The sequence below is a fragment of the Hippoglossus stenolepis genome, chromosome 9 (assembly GCF_022539355.2).
Source record: "Hippoglossus stenolepis isolate QCI-W04-F060 chromosome 9, HSTE1.2, whole genome shotgun sequence".
NCBI lineage: Eukaryota > Metazoa > Chordata > Actinopteri > Pleuronectiformes > Pleuronectidae > Hippoglossus > Hippoglossus stenolepis.
Window position 1 is genome coordinate 5,357,188 of NC_061491.1, and position 22,816 is coordinate 5,380,003.

At 41.4% G+C, this 22,816-nt stretch overlaps 2 protein-coding genes across 2 annotated transcripts in view; one reads left to right on the plus strand and one right to left on the minus strand.

Annotated features, from left to right (window-relative positions):
• Positions 1-1,238: 1,238 nt before the first annotated feature.
• Positions 1,239-16,573, minus strand: ift81 (intraflagellar transport 81 homolog). Its single transcript, XM_035166917.2, has 18 exons — positions 16,149-16,573; positions 15,903-16,006; positions 15,586-15,766; positions 15,405-15,494; positions 14,820-14,885; positions 14,420-14,530; positions 13,823-13,907; positions 13,217-13,380; positions 13,028-13,123; positions 12,434-12,580; positions 8,190-8,339; positions 6,871-6,999; positions 5,089-5,178; positions 4,123-4,209; positions 3,907-3,978; positions 3,609-3,694; positions 3,336-3,381; positions 1,239-2,085 (listed from the first exon to the last, which is right to left on the minus strand). The coding sequence occupies exons 1-18, from the start codon at positions 16,290-16,292 to the stop codon at positions 1,903-1,905; spliced, it is 2,031 nt and encodes a 676-aa protein (XP_035022808.1). The 5' UTR covers positions 16,293-16,573; the 3' UTR covers positions 1,239-1,902.
• Positions 16,574-17,474: 901 nt separating this feature from the next.
• Positions 17,475-22,816, plus strand: part of si:dkey-91m11.5 (PH_BCR_vertebrate and RhoGAP_Bcr domain-containing protein) — a 33,786-nt gene continuing 28,444 nt past the window's right edge. Inside the window, exon 1 of the mRNA XM_035166089.2 lies at positions 17,475-19,606. Within this exon, the coding sequence (XP_035021980.1) occupies positions 18,238-19,606 (1,369 nt within the window). The 5' untranslated portion in view covers positions 17,475-18,237. The remainder of the gene's footprint in view (positions 19,607-22,816) is intronic.

Here is a 22,816-nt window from a genome sequence, read left to right on the forward strand (position 1 = left end):
AGCAATATATCAGGACATTAATAAAACAATAATATGCTGATAAAATAGTAAAAATCAACAATATATCTAATCTTTCGTTATTATTGTTTTTAGTTTACTAGTTTTGCTCTGTGTTCTTTTATTCCCATGTAGTTTGTAATTCCCTTTGTAACCTTGATTAGATAAGAGCCATAGAAATAAAGTTTTATTTATTATTATTAATAGAACAGGAAGTTGTGCCACAGATCAATGTTTCAGGCATGTCAAAGTTACACAAAAGATTCATTCATTTTTTTTACAAACACTTACTTAAGCGAGTCTATACCGAATGAATTAACCTCATCTGCATTGCAACTAGGAAGACAGACAATTTGCTGTTGCTGCGTGAGGGCACTAGGTCCGGCCCCCCCTCACCCACCACCCATCCCACAGTGTGTGATTTTTGCAGGTATCATTGTCAGCTGTTTGACAGGAATGGCATGCATCATCTTTTAACAAGTCTTAATAGGGCCCCAAGAAGCACAGAGTGCTGTAACAATATCGTGGCATTGTCCAGTTGGACACCAACCTGCCTTTTACAATGCACACTTGATCCGCTTGGCACAGGAGCCACTAACGTCGGCTGTCAGCAGCAGATTAGGTTTCTGTGGGAGTGACGGTGGGACCCTGAAACATCCATGAAGACATTTGTTGGAAAAAACACGGGGCAACTCAAACCATAGTCCATGTGCACCGAAGCATGTGGCACATTATTTTCATAAAAAAGAAAAAAGGTAATGGTGCTTATTCAGCAAATAAAATTGATTCTGTCTCACATAAAATTGAATAAGACATGAATGGAATTTGCTAATAATATTTCATACTACTGTAAAGCTTTTAAAGAACCCCACCATCAGTCATTTGATTGCTATAAATCTATTGTCTTATTCTAGCACAGTCTTGCTGTGTTAGTCTCACAAGAGGTCTTCACTATATTCAGTTTAAATGAAAAATGTGAATGCATCTTTAACACTACAGCAAATTTATGAATGGCCAACTATTGCATTATAGATGAAAGTTTATTATATTTATTGCATTTGTCTTTTTTAGCTGTTTGTTGTGGAATCCCACATATCTATGTATGTATGCCAGAATGAATGGACTGTCTTTGTCATGTACCTATTTAAAACCCTTTTATCACACAATGTGCTCTGCTTTGTAGCCAAAGACAACATCAAATAAAAGTGTGCTATTCTATTGTAATGAGACATGAGTCAAACTGAATGTAAAATATATTTATTAGATCTGCATAGAAAACCACAATATCTAACTAGAGATGTCTATATGGATGTCAAGGATTTATTATACAATGTAATGTATGTAATTACATAAAATAGAAACAAATGACTATTTCTTCTGCACCGTCCCAGTGAATTCCAAAGCTGCCAAGACATTATGTCCAAGGTCATGGTCGTTGTTGCCAAAAATAGCTGACTAGGGCCATATCCCAAGTGCACCACTTAGTATGGTGTTATCTCTGAACACTTTGATTGAAAGTGTATTCTTAAAGATGTGTCTCCAGTGGGTCAGAGAAAGTGAAAATGCTCGTCCGGCAACACCTCCTCATACATGGGGGTTTCTTTAAGTTGTGGATTCTCAAAGCACCTTAAACCGTGTCATAGCAAGGAGTTACTGGTTACACGAGATAAACTATCAAGTGAAAGTGGCAGCGTGTAATAGACAAGATGGAGGGAAAATGAACCCTATGAACACAGTGAACCAGTTATCTGAATGTACTATAGTGTCCACTAACAGTTTACATGTAACAACCCTATATTGTAAAAATGATTAGACATGATATAGGATGGTTTAGAAGAATAACTTGAACTCGTTGTAATGATTGTACCGTAGGTGACCTGTAGTTGACCCTGCCCTGACATGTCCTTACAACACCAGCCTATCCTCTCCTCCCTCCTGGATGACTTGACCAATAGAAGCCTGGCTCTGAGCTCGTATGAAGCACTGCCTCTTGCACTCCATCAGCTGCTCCAAGTCCCGCCACATCTTCATCTGCTCCATGTTGGCACTGTGGCTCTCCCTCACCATCTTCTGCTTCTCACGTAACTTCTGGAGACCAAAAAAGAAGGAAGTGATAAGTTAGCCTGACTGATTGTGTTAAAAGGCCAAACTGCAGGGGGAATCCAACATGGTGGTAAGCAAATAAGATGTGTTGGAAAATACTCTATACCCTAAATACCCTAAATTCTGTATATGAGTATTTAAGACTCCAAAGTCACAATAAACAGAAAAATACAGTCAAACACATAAGAGGGGCAAAGTTAAAGAGCCAATACACAGGATGGCAACAACAAATACCCATACAAAAAGGGGAGAGATGCATGAGGACTAGAATATGTTCTGACTTTTTTGGAGATGAAAAATGTTTTTAGGATGAAATTCTTTTCTTCTATGCAAGACATTAAGCAGGATATCCATAAGTTTGCAGACAGGCCAACCAAAGCTGGACATTAATTAAGTAACACAGAAGACAGTGCAAACCCTTGGGAACCAGATAGAAACTCTCAGCTACAGACGTCGTGAGATTTTTGGAAGAGTGGCTCCCTGATGTGATCGGAGCATCACTACCAAACCACAGACACAACACTGTTGACAAAACTTAACGGACTCAAAGGTATAAATAAGAGTACAAAAGAAGGAAAATATTAGATGTTTCTTTACTTTACTTTGATACAAGACTTGGATTTGTGTGATCCTCAGAGGAGAGAGTACACAAACAAATCAGAATTCTCTTTCTCATCAACATAATCATACTCCCATCAATACTGATTGATATACTTTTCCAGTGACTGGGAGGCTTTTAAATTCTATTTAAGAGTTAATTAATAAATTCATTGAGAACTGCAAGTGCTCCATGAAAGAATTGGCAGATGAGAGAAATAAATCAATACAGTTTTAACAAACTCAGGGACTTTATCATCATCAGATCAAAGGGAGAACGATGGAGCTTTGGCCAGTTTCTCTCAGTCATTACATTATTGAAAGTCATCTTGATGAACAGATATTATAAATATGCATAAAGCCTTTGAAGAAAATTAATACACCCTCTTATGGACATGTATAGGGAGGGCTTTGAAGCTGGTATTCTCCCGTCATCATTAAGAAAGGCACTAATTACACTTGAACCAAACAAGCCCAAAAAGAAGTGTGGATTATATAAACTAGTGTCCTTAATTACCCTGGAAGTGTTTTATTTATTTACATTTACAAAGCCTCAGGCCATGTACTTACTTACTACAGAATAAAAGAATATTTTGAAGTATTGACACATGGCATCTGCTACGGCACATTTTTCTCACCTTTCCCAGTAACTCCTGTTCTGAAATGTTCTTCATGTACGCCTCCCTACAAAAAAAAGCAGAGGAAGACCATTTAAGCGTAAACCATCACAATCTCACATATCGCTCTCACCAAGGGCTTTTTCGACTAAATGTGGTATATTAGCAAATCCTGAATATCATAACTCCCTCTGTTTTTATGCAAGAATTAAGTGTAAGCAGCTAAACTGCCTGTGTTGTAAAACGGGCGTCTCATCTTGCGAGCAGCTAGCGGACCTGGCTCGACGTGCTCACCTGATGGTCTTCTTCCTCTCTTGCGGGTCTGATGACACATAGGCCTTCATCTCTTCAGCCGCCCGCTGTAATTGCGTCTCAGTGATCTGTGGAGGTGAGAGATTGAGAGATCAGGTTTATTGTGAGTAGAGAGTCACTATTCATAGTTTGGAGTGTAAATTCTAATTTGACCATATTTGGCTTGTAAGACAGTGATAATGATGGAGGATTATACGCCCTCTGTCGCTAATAGCTCAAATATTATTTTCTATAACTACTATCAACTACCAACTAGCAACTTTCTATTTAAAATACGTGCCTCTGACATGGAATTGATATAATGATACTGGTTTTCTTCTTGTGCAGTCTCCTCTCTCAATGCTTTCACCTCCTGTAAAAAAACATGAAGAGAATAAAGACATATAGTCGCTTTGGCAAAATCAAAAAACATCATACAGAAATATGCTGGATAAACTTGTTTTTATGTATTTAAATTGTTGAGTATATTCAATCTAATGTAGGATAGTAATGGTACCTGCTCCAGTTTAGATCTGTTGCTCTCCAGACCAACAGCACAACTTTCATATTGCACCTTCTTTTCCTCATATTCCTGGTTTAACTCCTGTTAAGATCAGAATCCACAGAGTCATACACTGTCGAACTGACAGACAAAGGTTTTCACGTACTGTACACTTAATGAGAGCTGAGACAAACACATAGAATCGCATCTTAAAATCACCTTTTTCACACTCGCAGCACTGTTTCACATAGACCTAAAATTACAGCTGACATTCTGAGCAGTTTAACTTACAACAGGCTCCCACAAAAGTCTATTTATGTCTTCCTGTTGCAGCGCTTCATTAGTAGTTAGAGTCGTTCTGGGAACACATGTAGGAAAATGTAATCCTCTGCTTTAGCTCAGCGGTGTGGGGGGCTTTCCCATCATGCATTTTATTTATGGCCTATGTAAATTATTCTTAATGGACCTTCTCCAACACAACACATAAACACAATGCCTGATCATTCTTGCTGCCTTGAAGCCACACAAGTGAAGATCCCACCGTTTGTTTTTAAATTTAGAATTTAGATTTATAGTGTATCATGTTTTTCTGAAATGACATTGTCTGTGCTTTGGCTTTGCAGGGAGAATGTGTTAGTTGTTTGTGACATGTAAGAACTGCACTTTGCACTGGCCTCCATAATATGTACTGTATGCAAAGTAGCATTTTGGAGTTTGCGTTAATTCCATTAAATTCAGATTAATGAATGACCCACAGACTGTCAACCTCATTTGAATGACTGTTAGGTTATAAATCAGCATCATCGTTTGAATGTCCTTATGAGAACACGCAGGGCCCGCTTGACGGCTCATGGCAACGTTTTTATTCAAATAGGTGGCCAATTTTCCTCACAAACACAAATTGATATGGTGTGAGGAATCATGTAAGTTATTTCATGTAGCATCAGTAGTTTGCAGCGGGCGGATGTGGGCAAAGCTCACCTGACACCGCTGTCTCAGTGACCTCAGTTCTTTTATAATCGGAGCGAGAGCGGACTTCTTCTCCACTATCATGGAGTTTAATTTCTTCACCTGTAAAAAACAACAAAAATGAATGAAGAAAATAGTATTTATTTAGTTTTCACTTTGTGTGTGTGTGTGTGTGTGTGTGTGTGTGTGTGTGTGTGTGTGTGTGTGTGTGTGTGTGTGTGTGTGTGTGTGTGTGTGTGTGTGTGTGAGCCTCTGCTGACAGTTTTTGTCTCCTTGATAGCGTCACAACTGTTTAAGTTATATTCATGAAACATTACAGGTGTGAAGATGAGATTAAGAGGAAGGCTGAGTTCGAAGATGGTGAGGTCCATCCCATGACTACTGAGCAGTCATGGAATAATGAAGTAATGATACTGAGTAGTCTGGATTTAGTAATGATACTGAGTACTCAAGTAATAATGTAGTAATGATACTGAGTACTCAAGTAATAAAGTAGTGATTAATGAGTACATGTAATAATGTAGTAACAACCAAAGAATACTCATTGGTTAGAACATCAAAATGTTGCCAAGCATTGTGGCTGCTGTGATCCCATCATAAAATGGTCAAGTTTACTTTGTATACATTTAAACTCTGAAGCTAATGTGACTGTGTCTAATGATTTACATAAATAATGAAGTTGAGCAGCAGAATCAACTGACAAATCTGACAAATATTTCTCAGTAAAAGGACTAAAGTATTTACAGCCAGGGTGAGTGTGTCACTTTAGTTCTTTACTACAAACCACAACAAAGATTATATGACAGTAGTGTCAGTTTGTTAAGAATTTGTTAAATCATTACAGATTTCATCTGTATGGCTTTGCAGTGCCAATCAAATTTCCAGAGTTAATTTCTGCTCTCAGGTTGGAGCCAGTGAAGTTTGACTCCATCACTGGGAGTCCTGCTGTACCTCCTGCCAAACACGTTTTAACAAACTCACAGCAGTTTGGAGTACGGCCTAATCACTTGCATCTGTTTCCCTCTGAGTCTTGACACAAAAAGGATGACAGGGTGATAAATAAAACTGAAGCAATGGAATACTGTCAATCGTTTACTATGTCAGTGTAAAGAACAGATGAGATATCCAAAAATGACGTATTGAACTGAAATTAAATGGCCTGCACACCAGCCTATGTGTTTTCAATCTGGCTAATTCGACCTCTAAAATTGATGTGGATGGATGTTGGGAAATGGGAACTACATAAGATCATCATCTACTACCTACAGTCCTTTTCCACATCAGACATCCTCAAGGTAGGAAAAGCACAGGCACTACTAATAACATTAACAATTGCTCTCTTCAAGGTAGGTGTCCTATTAAGTCAAAACAGTGACAATGTTTACATGGTTACCAATATTCTGACTATTGACCTTATTCTGAAGAAGATATTACAATATGATGTTTGCAAAAGTTGATGACACAATATTCCATAAGACTCACGTCAACATTACATCCTACTACTTGTTTAGACTGGAATACAGGGCATGTGTCGTCGAGCAGTTGGTAACTGCCTTATGTTGATGTCACAAAATGCTGTGAAAACTCCAAGGATGTTATAATATAATTAAGATGTATACATGTCTACATAATGAAACTAAGGTGGGAATACTCCACATGTCTTAATTAGATTATTGTTTACATGCCACTTACAGTATCTGTAGTTCAGTTTATTCTAAAACGTTCAAATTTAGTTTATCTATCTACAAATGCAGATTTGTGGGGACTTTACTCAAGGCCCCATAGTACACTCACCATTTCAGACATGTCGTCCAGTGTGCGGCCCTTCTTTTCGTCTAGCTCGCTCTTGATAGCAGACACCCTCTCCAGTTCCTCCTGAGTATTACTGTAGCCAGAGATTCCTTTCTCAGCTTCCACCATTTGCTTAAAAAAATACAACAGTGATGCACAGTTACTCACAGGAACAAATACAGAAATATAATTAAACAGTCACATACTATTTAAACAATGAATTGGTCTTGTGAGAGATCACTCCAAAAATCTACATCTACATGAAGAATCTATCAGTGTGCTACATTGACTGTATATAAAGATGGACGACACATGTCCACTTCCTGCCACTATCCTTATATGAAGCTAAAATACCCTGGCTATTAACGCAGCTATTAGCGCATTTGGAGCCAGAGTGTGGGCAGTAGCGATTCACCCCCCTGGAAAAAATGTATACTTGAACAAACATCAGTGTGATAATAACTACTTAAAATGAGAGCAACCATCTCCTCCACTAACAAGAAAGAGGGTGGGATCTTTGACCTATACTGCAGCTAGCCACCAGTTGGCGATCGAAACGCTTTGGTTTTGGTCAGGAACCAGTGACATTAAAAATCTTTGAAAACAGATTCAAACCCAAAGCTTTTAATGTTTTACAATGTAGGGAACACTGCAGCAGCACTGAGGGGTAGATTCATCACCAGCTGGAGATGTGAGCAGCAGGAAAACTTTCATTGCTATAACAAATCGTAGTGGGATGTGCAGACAGAGCAGGAGCAGCAGATGGAGCCTTCAGAAATAGCAGCTCTGCCTGCGTCACACTGCCTATCAACAAGTCAGGTCCTGGGACTGCACAGAGGTGTGAAGCCATTTCCAGGAAGCTTCTGCCACTTCATTGTTAACACAAAGTGCGTGAATGGGGAGATCAAGCGAAAGCAGCACATTTGGAATGGCAGTCTAAGTGCAGGGAGGGGATACGGTATGAATGCTACAGGACAGAGAGGGCATTAAAACAAGTTAGGAGGATGTCTGTGCTCCGGGTACAATATGGAAGACTGAAAATGATGATTACTTACACAAATGTTCCTTTGCAATTTACTGAACTCTCAACAACATATGATGGCAGGCCAATTGCCAGCTAATGAAAAATGCAAGAATTAAACTTATGACAAGTCTTATAGTTATATTTTAATATTTGTAATTTCAAAGGACATCTGCTCTTGATTTGTACTGTAGGGTGTTAAACGATTTCAAGTACAGCCCACTCCTTCCTTTGTTTTACTGTAAACACTGTCTTTGTTTAGTCTGGTCTTCTGTTACATGAAAGTTAAAACAACAGTTACCAGTTTTTGTTGAACCGTCTCATGTCTCTGCTTGAGAATCTCCTCTGTCCGTTGCAGGACTCCATATTCTGCTTTCATCTCAGCAATTTCCTGCCGTTTCTTCTTGAACACGGTTCCCTTGCTCCGCAGTTTCACCACCAATCGTTTTAGCTTTGAGGAACAGAGAAAGTGAAATTCATCGTTACCCTAAAATTCAAAGAAAGCTGGGTTTAGTGTTCAGAGAAAGGGATGCTAAATAATGCTTTCAAATGATATTTGATGGTTTCTTTGCTCAAACGTCTTTACAGCTCCATTTACTGATCTTGAGGGCAGTGGGAAGACGTTGTAAGTACAACACTAAGTTCACAAAGTGGTTAGAAAACAGTTGCTTATTTACACATTTGGAAGTTATGGAGCAAACAACACAAGCCTTCATTTGGATTCAGGTTTCTTGACAGCGGAAAAATTGTGTGTCCAATATTCCTTTTGGCCCTGCTTTAGTCGCCACCAGCTCTGGGGGAAATATCTGTCTCTTTAGCTGCTAAATGCTTCTTAATGTTCACCACAGAGTTGCTAATTTTTTCTGACATTTGATGCTTGACAGGGTACAATGACCTTTTAGGACTTAATCCTCTTAAAACATCTGAAATATTTTTACATTGCTAGTGATTCAGTAAAAGCGATTTGTAGGGGGATAAGGGGGGACACTATCCCCTGTCAATTCTACAATACACTCTCAGCCATTTCCCCCATCCCCTATGAGACAGATAGAGAATTTGTGAGAGCAGGTGAGCCTTCTATAGTTAGTGCTGCTAACAAAATCGTGGGATCCACAGTTTATTTTAAAAGTTTGAAAGACCATCTCCCTGTTAAAAAATTACCAAATCACCTATTGAGTAAAAACAATGTTCTTGTGACTGCTACAAGCAAGATATTGGAGTTGGAAATTCAATGAAAGAGGCATAGGAAGTTTATATTTGTTGACTTAGTGTCCAGCACAGCTGAAATACTATGAAAGGCCACATGAGAGGACAATGGGTTGAGCCAGGGGAGGGAAGGGATTAGAATACAACAGTGACTCCAGTTCAGGGGCCTCTGGGCCACACTATGATCTGACACGGTCACCTGATCCTTTCAGGTTCACGGCCAGCTCATGGACCAGCTATGTACAGCGAGCAGCTTCATCTGGCAGAATAAGTGCTTTAAGTGGATGTTCAGTCACTCCCCGCCCCGACTGTCTGCTGGGACACAATGAAACTACTCCACAATGAAGAGCAGCTATAAATGAACATGGACACGAGAGAACAGCCCCAGAAATCACAGAATGTGCTTCATATCCTTTGGGGATCCAGGAAGCTTGATGTATGTGAGTGTGTGTGCGTGAGTGAGTGTGAGTGGGTGGGTGGGTAGGTGGGTGTGTGTGAGTGTACATCTATTCTTTGTGTATTTTGGGACATCAAGGGCAGACATGGCTGAGAGAGGAATTAGCACAGCAGAATAATACTGCATAGTGTTACCGACTTTGTGTCCACAAAACAACTGCGGTTAAACTGGACATTGCACACCTGTCTCAGAGATGCAGTACACTGGCACCGACACACACTTGCAAACAAGGCAATAAAAACATGAATGGTGCAGCAGATCCTTCTGATGACTGCATGTGGAACACACAGCAGGAATGTATCCCTTTGAAGAATAAATCAAATATAGCTAGTTAGAATAGAGAAATCCACCTATTTTTAACAAATAAAAGCCCACATCTCACTCAGATTCATGTCTTGACTGAAGTCAGGATAAATTTAACCAGTGTGATGAGGCTGGCTAACAAAGTGGTTTTATGTTACTGGCCAACCGGTGACGAGCAGATGTAGTCATCCCTCTCAGAGAGAGCCTGCAGTTGGTAGGTGGCATGTGATGACACGTAACCTGCAGAATGGAAAATACCTCTGATAAAGTGATCATCTCCACTGTGGCTGATGGCCCCAAACTACCAAGGAGTCTGATAAGCTGTGTTTGACAAACATTCTCCATTTACTTGTTCATGTAGTCTCAAGGGCCCTCTTTGTCTCTACAAACAACCCCCTCCCATCAGGCTTAAGGGCAAGTTAGTCAGTGTCTAATTACTTGTAATACAGTGGTATAATTAACGTTGAACATAGACAGTGGCTTATATATATATATATATATAGATGAGTATTAGAGACACTTAAAGGGAGAAAAAATAACCACTACAAACATTTTCTCCTCCACAAAAGAGGCAATTTCCTTGATGTCTGATTGTTGTGATAATAATAATAATTTAATAATAAAATCTGAGACATTTTTCCCCCTCTAAGTGGCTCTAATACTCTGTCCTAGGCTTATACCAGAGGTATTGCCAGCTAGATTTCCCCCCCCCAAATGACATGACAACATTTTAAACATCACCTCATATTTCTTCCTGTAACAAAGAAGATTTGGCTACTTCTCCCTACTCTCTTAGATGATTTATATCTCTTTCCTTCCTGAAAAGAATAAACACATTTAAAATAACTTCCCTGCTGATATTTCACTCACTCTATCATTTGCCAGAATTAGTGAACTTTCATTTAGTTTCTGCTGTAAGACTGCCACCATCTTTCAACGGTAGTACATAAAATGCAGAAAGAGGCCTGAAGAGTATGTCCATCTACTACAAACAAGCTTGTTTGAAGGACAAGTTCAGAATTTAGAGAAATTAAATTTACTTTCTTACCAAGAGTCCAATGACTAGACCAATGCCACTCTCAAGACTAAATAGGAGAAATCCAGCAGCCCGTTAGCTTAGCTTAGCATAAAGACTGGACAGATGGAAACAGTTATCCTGGCTCTGTTTTAATCAAAACAAACAAAACAAAATCGGACACAATATTCTTCTGGGTCCATGTTGACCCTCCCCATGCCCCAACTACCACCCTCATTTCCTGTCGCCTCCAAGTCCACAATGTGACTATGATATAAACAGAAATTAGTACGGTTTTAAAACTACATTTTCTTTCTATGAATGAGTGGTGCAATATACAGAATATATTTTCAATAAATAGAATTACACAGTGAACCAGGGACTTTTGGGGCCTCTCAGAGCTGGGGTCCTGGGCATTTTCCCACTGTTCCCAGTGGGTTGTCCAGGCTGGTATCAATCTTTTGTAACTCTAAATCAGATTCCCCAAAACATATTATTTAAAGTAATTTTACTATTATCTCAGATTAATGTGGCACCAGTTTACTGATGCTAAGTTATACTTTTACTATCCTAAATGTTTGTGATATTGGTATCTTATATATGCAGGTCAGAGGTCAGGGTGAAACACCACTCCTGGTACAGCCTATGGGTACAACCCAGACACGTGTGCCCTCCACAGGGATTGACAGCGGACCCACAGAACACAGGGTGGAGGAGGGAGAGCTGTTGTAATTTCACACATGTTCTGTCTCCAGCTCTCACCTCACGGATATCTATGTGCGTGTCAAACACCAGGCTATAAAAACTCTCATCCACACGGTGCATACGGTCACAGCACAGCCTGCATCTATCAGCATCCCTCTGCTAATGCAGAACTGTTTATAGCTGATGCTTTGACCGTGAGCTTAATGTTTGCATTGTAAAAAGAAGAGGCGCTTGCCCAAGGCCTTCTGACTTATGTGCAACTTTATTGTTATGGTTTTTTTCAGTAGCTCAGTCAGGTTTGTCAACGTGACAGTTCACTTTGCCATGTGTCTGAAAGCGGGAGTACATCCTCATCATGGGACATAAATAAAGACAAAGGTTTTAGACCCCAAGTCTGTTTTATGTGTCCAGCTGACTTGAATTAGGAAACTGTTTATACATAAGATTAGGGAAAAGGCTGAGTTTCAGCCACTTTGTCCAGTGCAGTTCCTTGTTCTGGATATTCTCTGTTGTGTTCTATTTCTGGCTCTGCATGGGAATGTGAGGGAGAGCAGGGAAAAGGGATAAGTAACATTAGACAGTGAGCCCGTCTGTGTTTGGATAAGAACAGAAATAGCCTCTTGTGTTTTCTACAGTTTGCAGATCTACTCGTGTGCACTTAGATAAAGCTGGAGTCTGCTTAGGTGATGTTGCTGTTACCACACACAACAAAGAAGATAAACATGCAGAAAATGTTTATTTTCTTGGCTACTGTCAGTTAAGTTCTCCTCGGAAATTAAGTATGTAAATAAATACAATAACATCAGAATGACTCTAAAGAAATTCAGATTTAGCTGATATTCAGTTTCCAACAGTGTACCTCATCACCCCGGACGACCTCCTCCCCCTCTGAGACTTGTGCCTGGCTGCCCCTCTGCCTCAGCTCCCTCTCTGCTGCAGCCAACTCCTCCCTCGCTTCCTGAAGCTCCTCTGCCTTCGACTCCTTCCTACGAATGATGATGGATGCCTGCGAAAGTCGCGGTACATTAGACAGGAAAGTTTCTGCTGAGTGACTTTACACATAAATGCAACTGAGGAAAGGAAATGTTATGAGGGCAGAAATGGGCAAAGAAACATCAGCTTGTAAATAAAGAGCACCTGGATTGCTTCATGTCCCCTGAATATCTCCATTACATAAGGATTCATATCCTCTTATTCCTGGTAGTTCATCATCAAGAATTCTAACAAACTATCTTTTCCTCATTAATATATAACATTATAAATATATAACTATCCCTGTGTCATGTTAGCAAACAAATAATCCACTACATCACATGCACTGTTTTTCTTGAGCATAAACAAAGCTACAAGTGAACCTTTGGTGAGAAACCCTGAGTGTAAAAATGTCCCTTCACACAAGACTAAATTTGACCAAAAAATAAAAGATATTAAAGAAATTCAATACAATCAGCACCTGTTGCCTGAAAAGGGTCAGTTTGTCATCCATGGGGTCATTTCTCATCATCCTCTTCTCAATCAGCTGGTTTATCTGGGAATCAACATCTTTAATCTGTGTAAATTAAAGATCACTCAGAGAAGAACACATCAGGAATTTGTCAACATATGAAAGCAGACACACGTGACACCACATTCTGCTCCTGACCTTGTCCTCCAGCTCCTGGAGGTCAGCCTGGCCCATGGCAGGCTCTGATGCCACCTTCTGAAGGTACTGCACCGTGTGCCTCATACGCTCCAGCTCTTTGGGGAGCTTCTCAGAGACCATGTAGGAGTTGATCTTGATCTCCTCTTCAAGCCTCTTCATTAAACCTGAAAGAGACTGAGCTTTTAATTAAGAATTCTGAGCCAGTGTAAAATGTACTGATACTGAAATGGTCTTTGAATAATTAATTGTTAAACGGCAAGTGGTTGTAGTGAAGGACGCTGTATTCAAAGCTCTTATTTTGGAACACACATACAGTGATGGTGATAAGTGACAGCTCCACCTCAGTCTGCATTGCACAGGTCCTTTTAGAAACTGCAAATGTGTAAATCTCTTGTGCGGCTAAAGCGGCCAATACCAGAGGACAGCAAAAGGAGACGATTCCAACATCACATAAGTTGTATGATGGCACTTCAAAGATCATTGTTATTAGAGGGTCTCAACAGATGAAAGCCTATTAGCCGAGAGAGCCTCTAACGCTCTGCTGTGTCCTTGAACCTCCCATCCAGCTGTGTCCTGCAGAGGCAACAGAAGGACCCGGGTACTCACTCTCTGGATTGGCATCTGCTGCTGCCTGTTGCAAATCCTTCAACTGCTGCTGTGATCTCTGCAGCCTCTGCTCTGTCTGGAACAACTGCACGCAAACATAAATAATTACTAGCACAGGTAATATATGGAAAAAAGAACAACAACATTATGGCTGCAGCTAACGACTGTTTTCATTACTGGTCGTTTTCTGGATTAAAACACTGATCTTTTCATCTAATCTATAATTTCATCAAATGTCACAAAATAGTGAACAAACATCATTGGGTTTAACCACATGTCCAAGGTGTCTCATATGGATTTCATTTTCAATCTTAGAAAACTAAGATAAACAGTAAATGTGTGAAGTTGGAATTATTTTCTGATGACAGGCTAATCGAGACATCAAATGTTTCAGCCCTATTCAACATGTCTCAGTAAAGGTACTGTATTTAATTAGCCCATTCTAACAATGTAGTTCTTCTCAAGACCATGTTCATTATTCTTCTCAGTCTTCCTAAGCACAGCAGGCATCAAACTGTTTGGCTGGTCTACGAAATCTGTGTAAAACCAAGGGGAACAAATGTGATGACAAACCACCATTAAATCACCAGCACTCACTTGGTTCTTCTGTTCTAGCTTCTGGTGCGTCAGTGACTCCTCTCTCTCATTCTCCACTCGCAGCTGTCTGGCTTGGTCCAGCATCCGCTGGTGGTTGGACACTGACTCCACCTAGTGGATCAACACATTAATGTGATAATGTTAAATTGCAGGTTATCATATGGTGAGCAGAAATAACCAGAGTCAGGTTTCACCTTTTGACAGGGGCCTGTAAGTAAAGACCCATTAACTCAACACCTCATTACATTACATAGCCGTGTTAAGACGACCCTTCAACTTGTCATGTCTATTAGAGGAGCTGGTAATATATGTCTGAGGTCATGTTTTCATTCCTCAGTGAATCCTAAAGCCTTCCAAGTATTACAAGAGTGAGGGGGCCTCCCAGAACAATCTGCCTTACCCTCTTCTTCAGCCTCTCCACACGTTTGATTAGTTGGTCCTTCTCTTCCTCCATTGCACCAATGTCCTGTATTTGAAGAAAAGATGGAACATATCAGAGGACTGTATCAACTGAGACAAGGAGGGAGAATTTAACTACCAAATATTGTAATAATGATCTAATATTTTGATTATTTTCTCAAATAAACATCACAAAAAAGTGTATCACAATTTCCTGAAATCCATATTGACTTATTCAGATGACTTGTTTTTTTTCCTCATATAAGTATTCACAACCCCATTTTTTTCTAGGTTTACGTCCTAGAGCACAAAGAAAATCTGAAACAGTGAATTTTCAATAGTGTTGCATAAAATGTATGTATTTGTTTTTCATAGGGTATTACCTGAGTCAGTCCATACAACAATGATAACAATGATAACTTACATAGAGGGTATCGGATCGGTACTCAGTATCGGCTGATATACAAAGCCCAGGTATCGTGACTGGATCAATGGTATTGGACAATCTCTTGTTTTATATTGAGACAGCTTTAGATTCAACATCTTCAAACAAAGATTGTAAAATGTTATTGACTGGTTTGTTTACCTTTCTGATTTCTGCTGTGGAGAAGCCTGAGGTCCTCAGCTGTTCACACTCCTTGTGATACGTCTTAAATCCCTCAACCAGCTCTTCATACTGTGAACACGCAACATTAAAGTACATCCTCTTATTCCTTTTAGACAAGTGGCGATGACATGGCGACTGTATCTGTAATATGCAGTCAAACCTGGTGATTTGTGTCATTGATGACATCGTCCTGCAAAAACTCTGCAGGCACCTCCAGTTTGACGAGATAGCGAGCCAGGTAAGCCCTCTTCTTCAGCTCGGGGACCCTCTGTAGCAGCCAGTGGAGGATGGGGTGGACCACAGGTTTGCTGCCAGTCACCAGACCCTGTCTGAAGGCGCTCCTGCAGGAGGAGGGATGAGGCAGAGAGTGTCATGGAAATATATGGCTACAAACGAAGAAGAAGTGCTTCACCTTTTCTGTACATAGGCAACTGGAGTGCGATGCTGCAGCATGTGAAATAGGCTGCAGGTACTTACACGTCTGAGAAGTTGCCAGGAGGTCTGTACTTCATCATTCCCAGCAGAGCACACATTCTCTTCACAGTCTGTTCAGGTAATTCTTCACGTAAATCCATGGATTGCTAAACAACAACAACAGCAGTAAATGATGTCACCTGTCACCAGTTAATTCATGCATATCACACATTAAACAGTAACACCGACACTACTGCTGCAACTGACGAGTGTAGCTTCAGTTGTTGAAGCCAAAAGTTAGTTGTTCACCTTCGGGTCTATTTCAGCCAGGACATCGTTTAGAATCTGCTGCAGCTGCATCGGTTCCAGGCAGTCGAACGTGATGAGGTTGAAGCTTTTCTTGAATGGCTCTTTGTTGAGCTGCTCAACGATGAACTTCAACTGCTCACTCATCTTGGTGATGCTGTGGTGGCTCTTCGTCCTCTTCTCAGCTTTAGTAACCAGCTAACGGCGAGTTAGCTTTCTGTCGTCGACGGACTTAGCTTACAAACCCGCAGAGAAACCTTCTGAAGACCGATTCATTCCGCTTAGTGGTGACGTTAGCAAAGCAGCTGTTTAAAATGGTTCACATACATTTCCAGAAGCAAGTATTACGTCGCTTTATCAGTCGTTAGCCGCTAGCTAGCTAGCAGACAGAGCACAGGGGTTGTTGTCAATAGCCCCATGGAAACCAAGAGGGCGTGTCTGATTGGTTGCTAACAGGAAGTGACTCAGGAGGGCTGAGCACTGCAGATGGTCTCAGCTACACAGACAGAGAGTAGCTCTTTATTCTTAGATTCAAATAAGTCCAAGCCCCATATCAACAGATGGAGGAATGCATAGAAAAGACATTTGCAAAATCTCTTCAATGCATGACGGACAATAATGCTTTGCAACTTGTTAAGTTGTTTGAGTAAGAACCTCTTTTTATTTTATTTTTTTAACTTTGTTGTGTTATTTTGTCCTTAAGAATACATCAATACCAATACAAGTTTTGAAATGTTGATATGTGCCTAATAGGTTTTTAATCATTTTTTTTTTACCGCATAGAATACAATTGTGCTTTAAGATCTAATAAATTCAGCCGCAAGTGTAGTAAATATAATGTACTGAGAATTTTTGGGAATTTAATGTGAAATTTATTATTACTTACAATTATTTCCCATTAATCCAAACATTTTAAAAGTGAAAATTAGACATTTGCCAGCCAGAAACAAAAATAATGTAACATTTTGAATCTTCTATTCACTTTTATTGCTTTGTAAAAATCCATACAGCACACTTGGCATATTAGCCTACATACTGTGACATTAATACACTTCAGATGATGCATTTAACGGAACGTAAACACTGTCAATGATTTACCTTGCAGACCCTTTAAGCTGTACTTGAACGCACCACCCTGTCATGGTCTGAAGTGTTGAACCGTCAGATGGCGACATTCTCTCAGGCTTCAGGTTGAACCTCAGTGAACTGTGGTGGGATGAGGCCGTTTTCAGAGTATAACTGAAAGCTCAAGTGTGCTGTGTCACACAGAGACATGTCAGGAGCTGAAGCTGGGCGGGGAAGGAGAAGAAAGGATTAGTGGGATAAAAAAACCACAGCTGAATTGGGGCAGATAACAAAAGCAGATGTTTTGAACGAGGGAAGCTCGTTTTTCTTCTCCCACCTGAGCTGAAACAGCCTCACCACAACACCTTCCTGCACCAACATCTCCATGTGGGACATTTATGCCTTTAAAGTTCTCTCATTTTATTGGTCCATAACTTTTATAACTGTCACAGGGGTGTCCTACGTTTCCTTGTCGGAAACATGCCCTTTCTTCCTGCCGCAGTCATCTCTACCTGGAAATTGGATTCCCGACAAGAAACAACATTTTGACAAAACCCCATTGCTTATATTTCTCCCTTTGATGGTTTGTTTTCCCTTTGCCCGTGTGTTCAGAGCAGTGAAAGCTTGGACCGCGTCCATGTGGCCCCTCCTCCTTGTGCTGCAACTGTAGAGCTGACGAAGAGCCAAAACACCACAGAGCAGCAGCGAGTCAGTCTGACAGCGAACACTGAGGAAGACACGGGATTCTCCGGAGAATAGACGAGCTCAAGAAGAGACCCAGAGCGACCTTAAGGATAAAGTCAAACCGACCTGGGATTCTGCCTCTGTAGGATTTATTCAGATGTTTGTGAGTAAAGACTGAACAGGTTTTCTTCCGTTGCTTCCAGACCCTGGGGAACACTCTTCTTCACTGAACTGCAGCAATATGGAGACTTTAAGTTTTAAACCATTGAGACCAGTTCCCGCTTTCGTAATGCATATGAGTGTGTTGTGAATTGATTGAACATTTTATGTCAGAGTTATAAAAATGGTTGAACCAGTGGGGTTTGTGGAGGCATGGAGAGCCCAGTTCCCAGAGTCTGATCCCCCCTGCATGGAGCTGAACTCACTGGGGGACATTGAACAGGAGCTGGACAGTTGCAAGACATCTATCAGGCAGCTGGAGAAGGATGTGAACAAGGAGCGCTTCCGCATGATCTACCTGCAGACTCTGCTTGCAAAAGAGAGGAAGTCTTATGATGGACAGAGATGGGGTTTTAAAAGGGTTCCACAGACAAGAGATGGAGACCAGACCGGTGAACCAGACAGCCAGAGGTCCTACGCAGGTGATGCACCAGTGGAAGAGCAGCAGCAGCAGCAACAGAGAGGTTATGTGAAGCCAGCAAGGTGTAAACAGCATCCAGAAGAAGAGGTGGATGTTGCATCACCAGCCACACAGAAGGGTGGGGACTCACCTGTCCGCCAGGACTCTGAGAACCCGGACCTCCCAGTGGGCACAGGCTCTGTGGCAGCTCTGAGATCCAACTTTGAGCGCATCAGGAGAGCCAACTCTCACACTGCAGGGGATGGCAGAGGGCTGTCTACGATGGGCGGCCAGGAGAAACCCTTCTACGTGAACATGGAGTACCATCACGAGCGAGGGCTGGTCAAAGTCAACGACAGGGATGTCTCAGACAAAATAGGCACCCTGGGCTGTCAGGCCATGCAGATTGAGCGAAAAAGGTCCCTGCACTCCCTCCCAGGGAACCTGTCAGCGGCCACAGGGGACATCAGCAAGGCTGTTCAGAGAGGAAGATCCACTGAGGAGAACTGCAGCCACAACGGGTCATTTGATGATGCTGAGATCAACCCGCACTTGCTGAAAGACAGTGTGATCCATCCCACGGGGGGGAAGTCTGAGCGACAGCCAGCTGAGTGTCAGCCTTACACTAGTGTCTATGTTGGGGGAATGATGGCTGACGGGGACACCAGAGTCATCCACATTAGGGACCACAGCATAGAGGAGGAGGCACACCTCACCTGGCCGAGGCGCTCATACTCTCCCGGCAGCTTTGATGATGTGGGAGGAGGCTACACACCCGACTGCAGCTCCAACGAGAACTTGACATCCAGCGAGGAGGACTTCTCCTCGGGCCAGTCCAGCCATGTGTCCCCCAGCCCCACCACCTATCAGATGTTCAGGGAGAAGAGCCGCTCACCGTCCCAGCACTCGCAGCAGTCCTTTGAGAGCAGCAGCCCACCCACCCCTCTCTCTCAGAAGCGTCTGAAGCAGCAGGTGATGGTTTCTGAGGCCTCCATCATCGGGGTCCGTAAAACGGGCCTGATCTGGCCCAGTGACGGGGACTCCACCACATCTAGCAGGACCTCTCATGACAACAGTGTTCAAGGAGATCTGGGTAGGTCTGCAAGACACACTGCACAGCACAGATGTTCCCCAAACCATTCATTTTCATGATCAAAAACAGAAAAGGCCTCTAATTGGTAGAGACGATTAGCATATGATCACTATGATCACTGTCTGAGAGATGTCTGTGCTTGCCCTGGCTGGCGTTGATCCAGAATAAGCTACTGATGTGTAAAATGCACTTGCAATCTCTTTGATGAAGTCTAAAGTTTTGACCTGCACTAAATCCATCCTAAAATATTTCCAGGCATCCTGATTATTCCCACTTTATTTTTTTTAAATACATTTTTGTGGTTTCTTGTTTTTCCACTGGTTTGCTTTAGGGGAACTGAGCTGTTATGATTTAGGTGGCCTACACAAAGAGGCTAAGTTTGATAAAAACAAGTCCCATTAGTGAGGATTTTTATCTTCTTTTCTCACAGGCATCATCCATATTGGGCATGCTATGGATGTTAACTGATTAGGGTTTGCACCACTACAAAACAGGTTGTGACTATGTTTGACCCTGTAAAAGGTAAACCTGCCGTGAAGGGGTCGAGCGGACTAGATCAATTCTACTTATGCTGATCCTAAGAGTAACCCAGTGGTTTTGCAGTTCTTTCAGCAGTGTTTTCTTTCGCCTTTATAAGCAGGCCCACCCTCTCTTTTTTCACCCCCTTCTGCTCTTTGCCCGCTGAGTGCTGCAGCACTTTCGCAGAGATGCTCTGACTGAGACAGCGGCTGCCCCCGGGCTTCCCCACTCCCTCGACCCCGTCCACACTGAGTGTTTTCGTGTCAGCACACATCAGTGTTGTTGTCCTTGGTGCGAGTAATTAACTTAAAGGGGTTTGTCTAGCGTGATAAATTTAGGGAGGCTCTTTGTTACGGGAGGCTGGTAGGAAAAAGCCCTGACAAGTCACTCAAAAAAAGAGGATCAAGGGGGCTTAAAGTGTGTCACGCGGCTTCCAATCAAAACGCCTGCCATCAGTGTTTCCTGTTGTTATGTATGGACACAATAGGAGAATCACTCATTGAGCGAGAGTATTGACATGTTAACAATATAACAATGTTAAGTGGGATAAGGAGAGTGGTCTGGGCAACCTGGTAATGCCAAGGACAGAAGGCGAGGCAGGAGCGTGTGTTCCTCTGCAAGAACGTTTGTCAAAGTGTGTGACACGCGAGGACACACATTGTTGTTTGTTTGGGCCAAATGTTCATGCAAAGAGGGATTGGGATTCAAGGCTCGTATTAGGATTGGAGCCGGAAAAAAATTGTCTGCCTTTACCCAAAAAAATGTGTTATCCACTGTGGGTCAGATTAAGCAGATGAGCAGAATAGTGTGTTGTTATATAAGGTGATCCAGTCCAAAGCGCTCTGACACAAAGCATGTGACGGACAAGCAGATCGTCCGTGATATAATCAGCGTGAAGTGTAAGCTAGCACGCTGCTCCGATGGCTGAAATGTTTAAATCCATTCGATCTGGGTCTGGATCGGTTTCTTTCACACTCAAAGCTGCTTCTTCTCTTCATTGTGCCAAAAAGAACTCATAGCAGACGCACAGAAAGTTTCTGCTTCTCCATAGAATGAATACACACACATATGAGTGACTAGAAAAAACTAGAGGGAACAACCTATTCACACTTGAATGTTTTTAAAGCTCCAGCAATGTAGTCGTACACTTCTATAGATTTGAGAGACTTGTGAAGGACTTTTTTAAAAAAAGAACGAGAAAGATCATCTGACTTTTATTGCAAAAACACTGGATCCTACAATTCCCATAAAGCAACACATATCCTATTTTAGTTATATTACTCAACAGTGAGGTTCCGGGAGATCGATTATCAGCCATAACATTGTAACAATCCAATGTAGACTGTGAAACAATGTTATGTGCTCCTGTAGGAGCCACAAGTCTGTATGACATCAACTGCGTTTTAAGAAAAATGTGTTTTATTTGCATTGTCAAGGAGATGTACTACACTACCCATAATCCCGAGGTGTAATGTCTGTGATTGGCGGGGCTGGCAGTTAATAATGGAAGCCTTTACCACAACAGTGAACATCATGTCTGCTGATTTCGGCTGTAATTGGATCGTTCAGAGTTAATACACTGGGTTACTATAAGAAAGACTATATTAAACTCTATGAACATACATACAAAACACAAACTACAATATATTGCAACCCTAGGTTAAATTCTAGATGTGTACTGGAAGTTGTTGGAAAGAGATCATTTGCATTGGTTTATATGATGAAGTTCTTCTCGCCTTTTTTTTCTATTTATCAAAACTTTGTTTTGTCTGAATCAAGTGTTGAATAGTCACGACTCATCTCGTAGCTGGTCGTTCTGGTTCCAGGCTTTAAACTCTTTTTATAAAAAATTTCTGAAATGTCAATGGAGAAAATGAATTGGAAATTTACCAGAGCCGTTCTAAAAGTAGGCAGTCACTGTTATATGCTCTATACCCTCTCTGCACTGTAAATGTCCACATCGAGCTCCCTGCCTCCTCTTCTAACTCAGTCTTTCTGTTTATAAATTTCCAATTCCACGCCAATTACCCAGATGACATCACTGTGATATCATCAGGGGGGGGGAATTGTTTTTAGACTTGAGAAAGCTTCTCCAGAGCAAACACACTATACAGCTTGATTTAAAAAAAAAAAAAAAAGAAAGTTAACTCCAGTTCCACTTAACAGCCTTATCAAAAGCTTTACAGCTCTCTTTAAGGCTTGGAAGTCAACCTTGAGTTATGACAAACAACTGTTAGCTCTGTCAGAAGCGAACTCTGAAGCGTACATCCTGTGACCAGTAAACAGTCCCTTTATGTGTAAAATCTGTGGAGTTCCTTGTTTAATGAAGCCTGTGCACTGTGACACCTTCTCTTCAAAGCGGCCTGCTGTGGACCCTGAAGTGCAGCTTTTGTCCACAGCGGACCTGTTGCTGATAATGGCACAGCTGCCGCATGTGGACCATGATTTATGGATTAGCAGAAGTCTGGATTTATTTTCTGATGTTGTAATAACATTACTGTGCACGTTGCTGGATTAATCCTCTGGGGCAGGGAGCTAGTATGAGGCAAGTTTTTGCAATAAATTGCTCTTTGTTGTGGTTTGTGACTTTTAGGGAGCAGTTGGAAAGGTTTTCTTTGTTGTTGTTGTATTCAAGCACTGCAGCCAAGTAAAACTAACTTAATCTCAGTGTTGTTAAGGCGCTTTGTGCTC

Coding starts and splice junctions, on each gene's coding strand:
- ift81 (XM_035166917.2), bottom strand. CDS start 16,292: ATGAGTGAGCAGTTGAAGTTCATCGTTGAGCAGCTCAACAAAGAGCCA. Junction 16,007..16,148: donor TGGCTGAAATAGACCCGAAG/GTGAACAACTAA, acceptor GTTGTTGTTTAG/CAATCCATGGATTTACGTGA. Junction 13,124..13,216: donor TCCAGGAGCTGGAGGACAAG/GTCAGGAGCAGA, acceptor TAATTTACACAG/ATTAAAGATGTTGATTCCCA.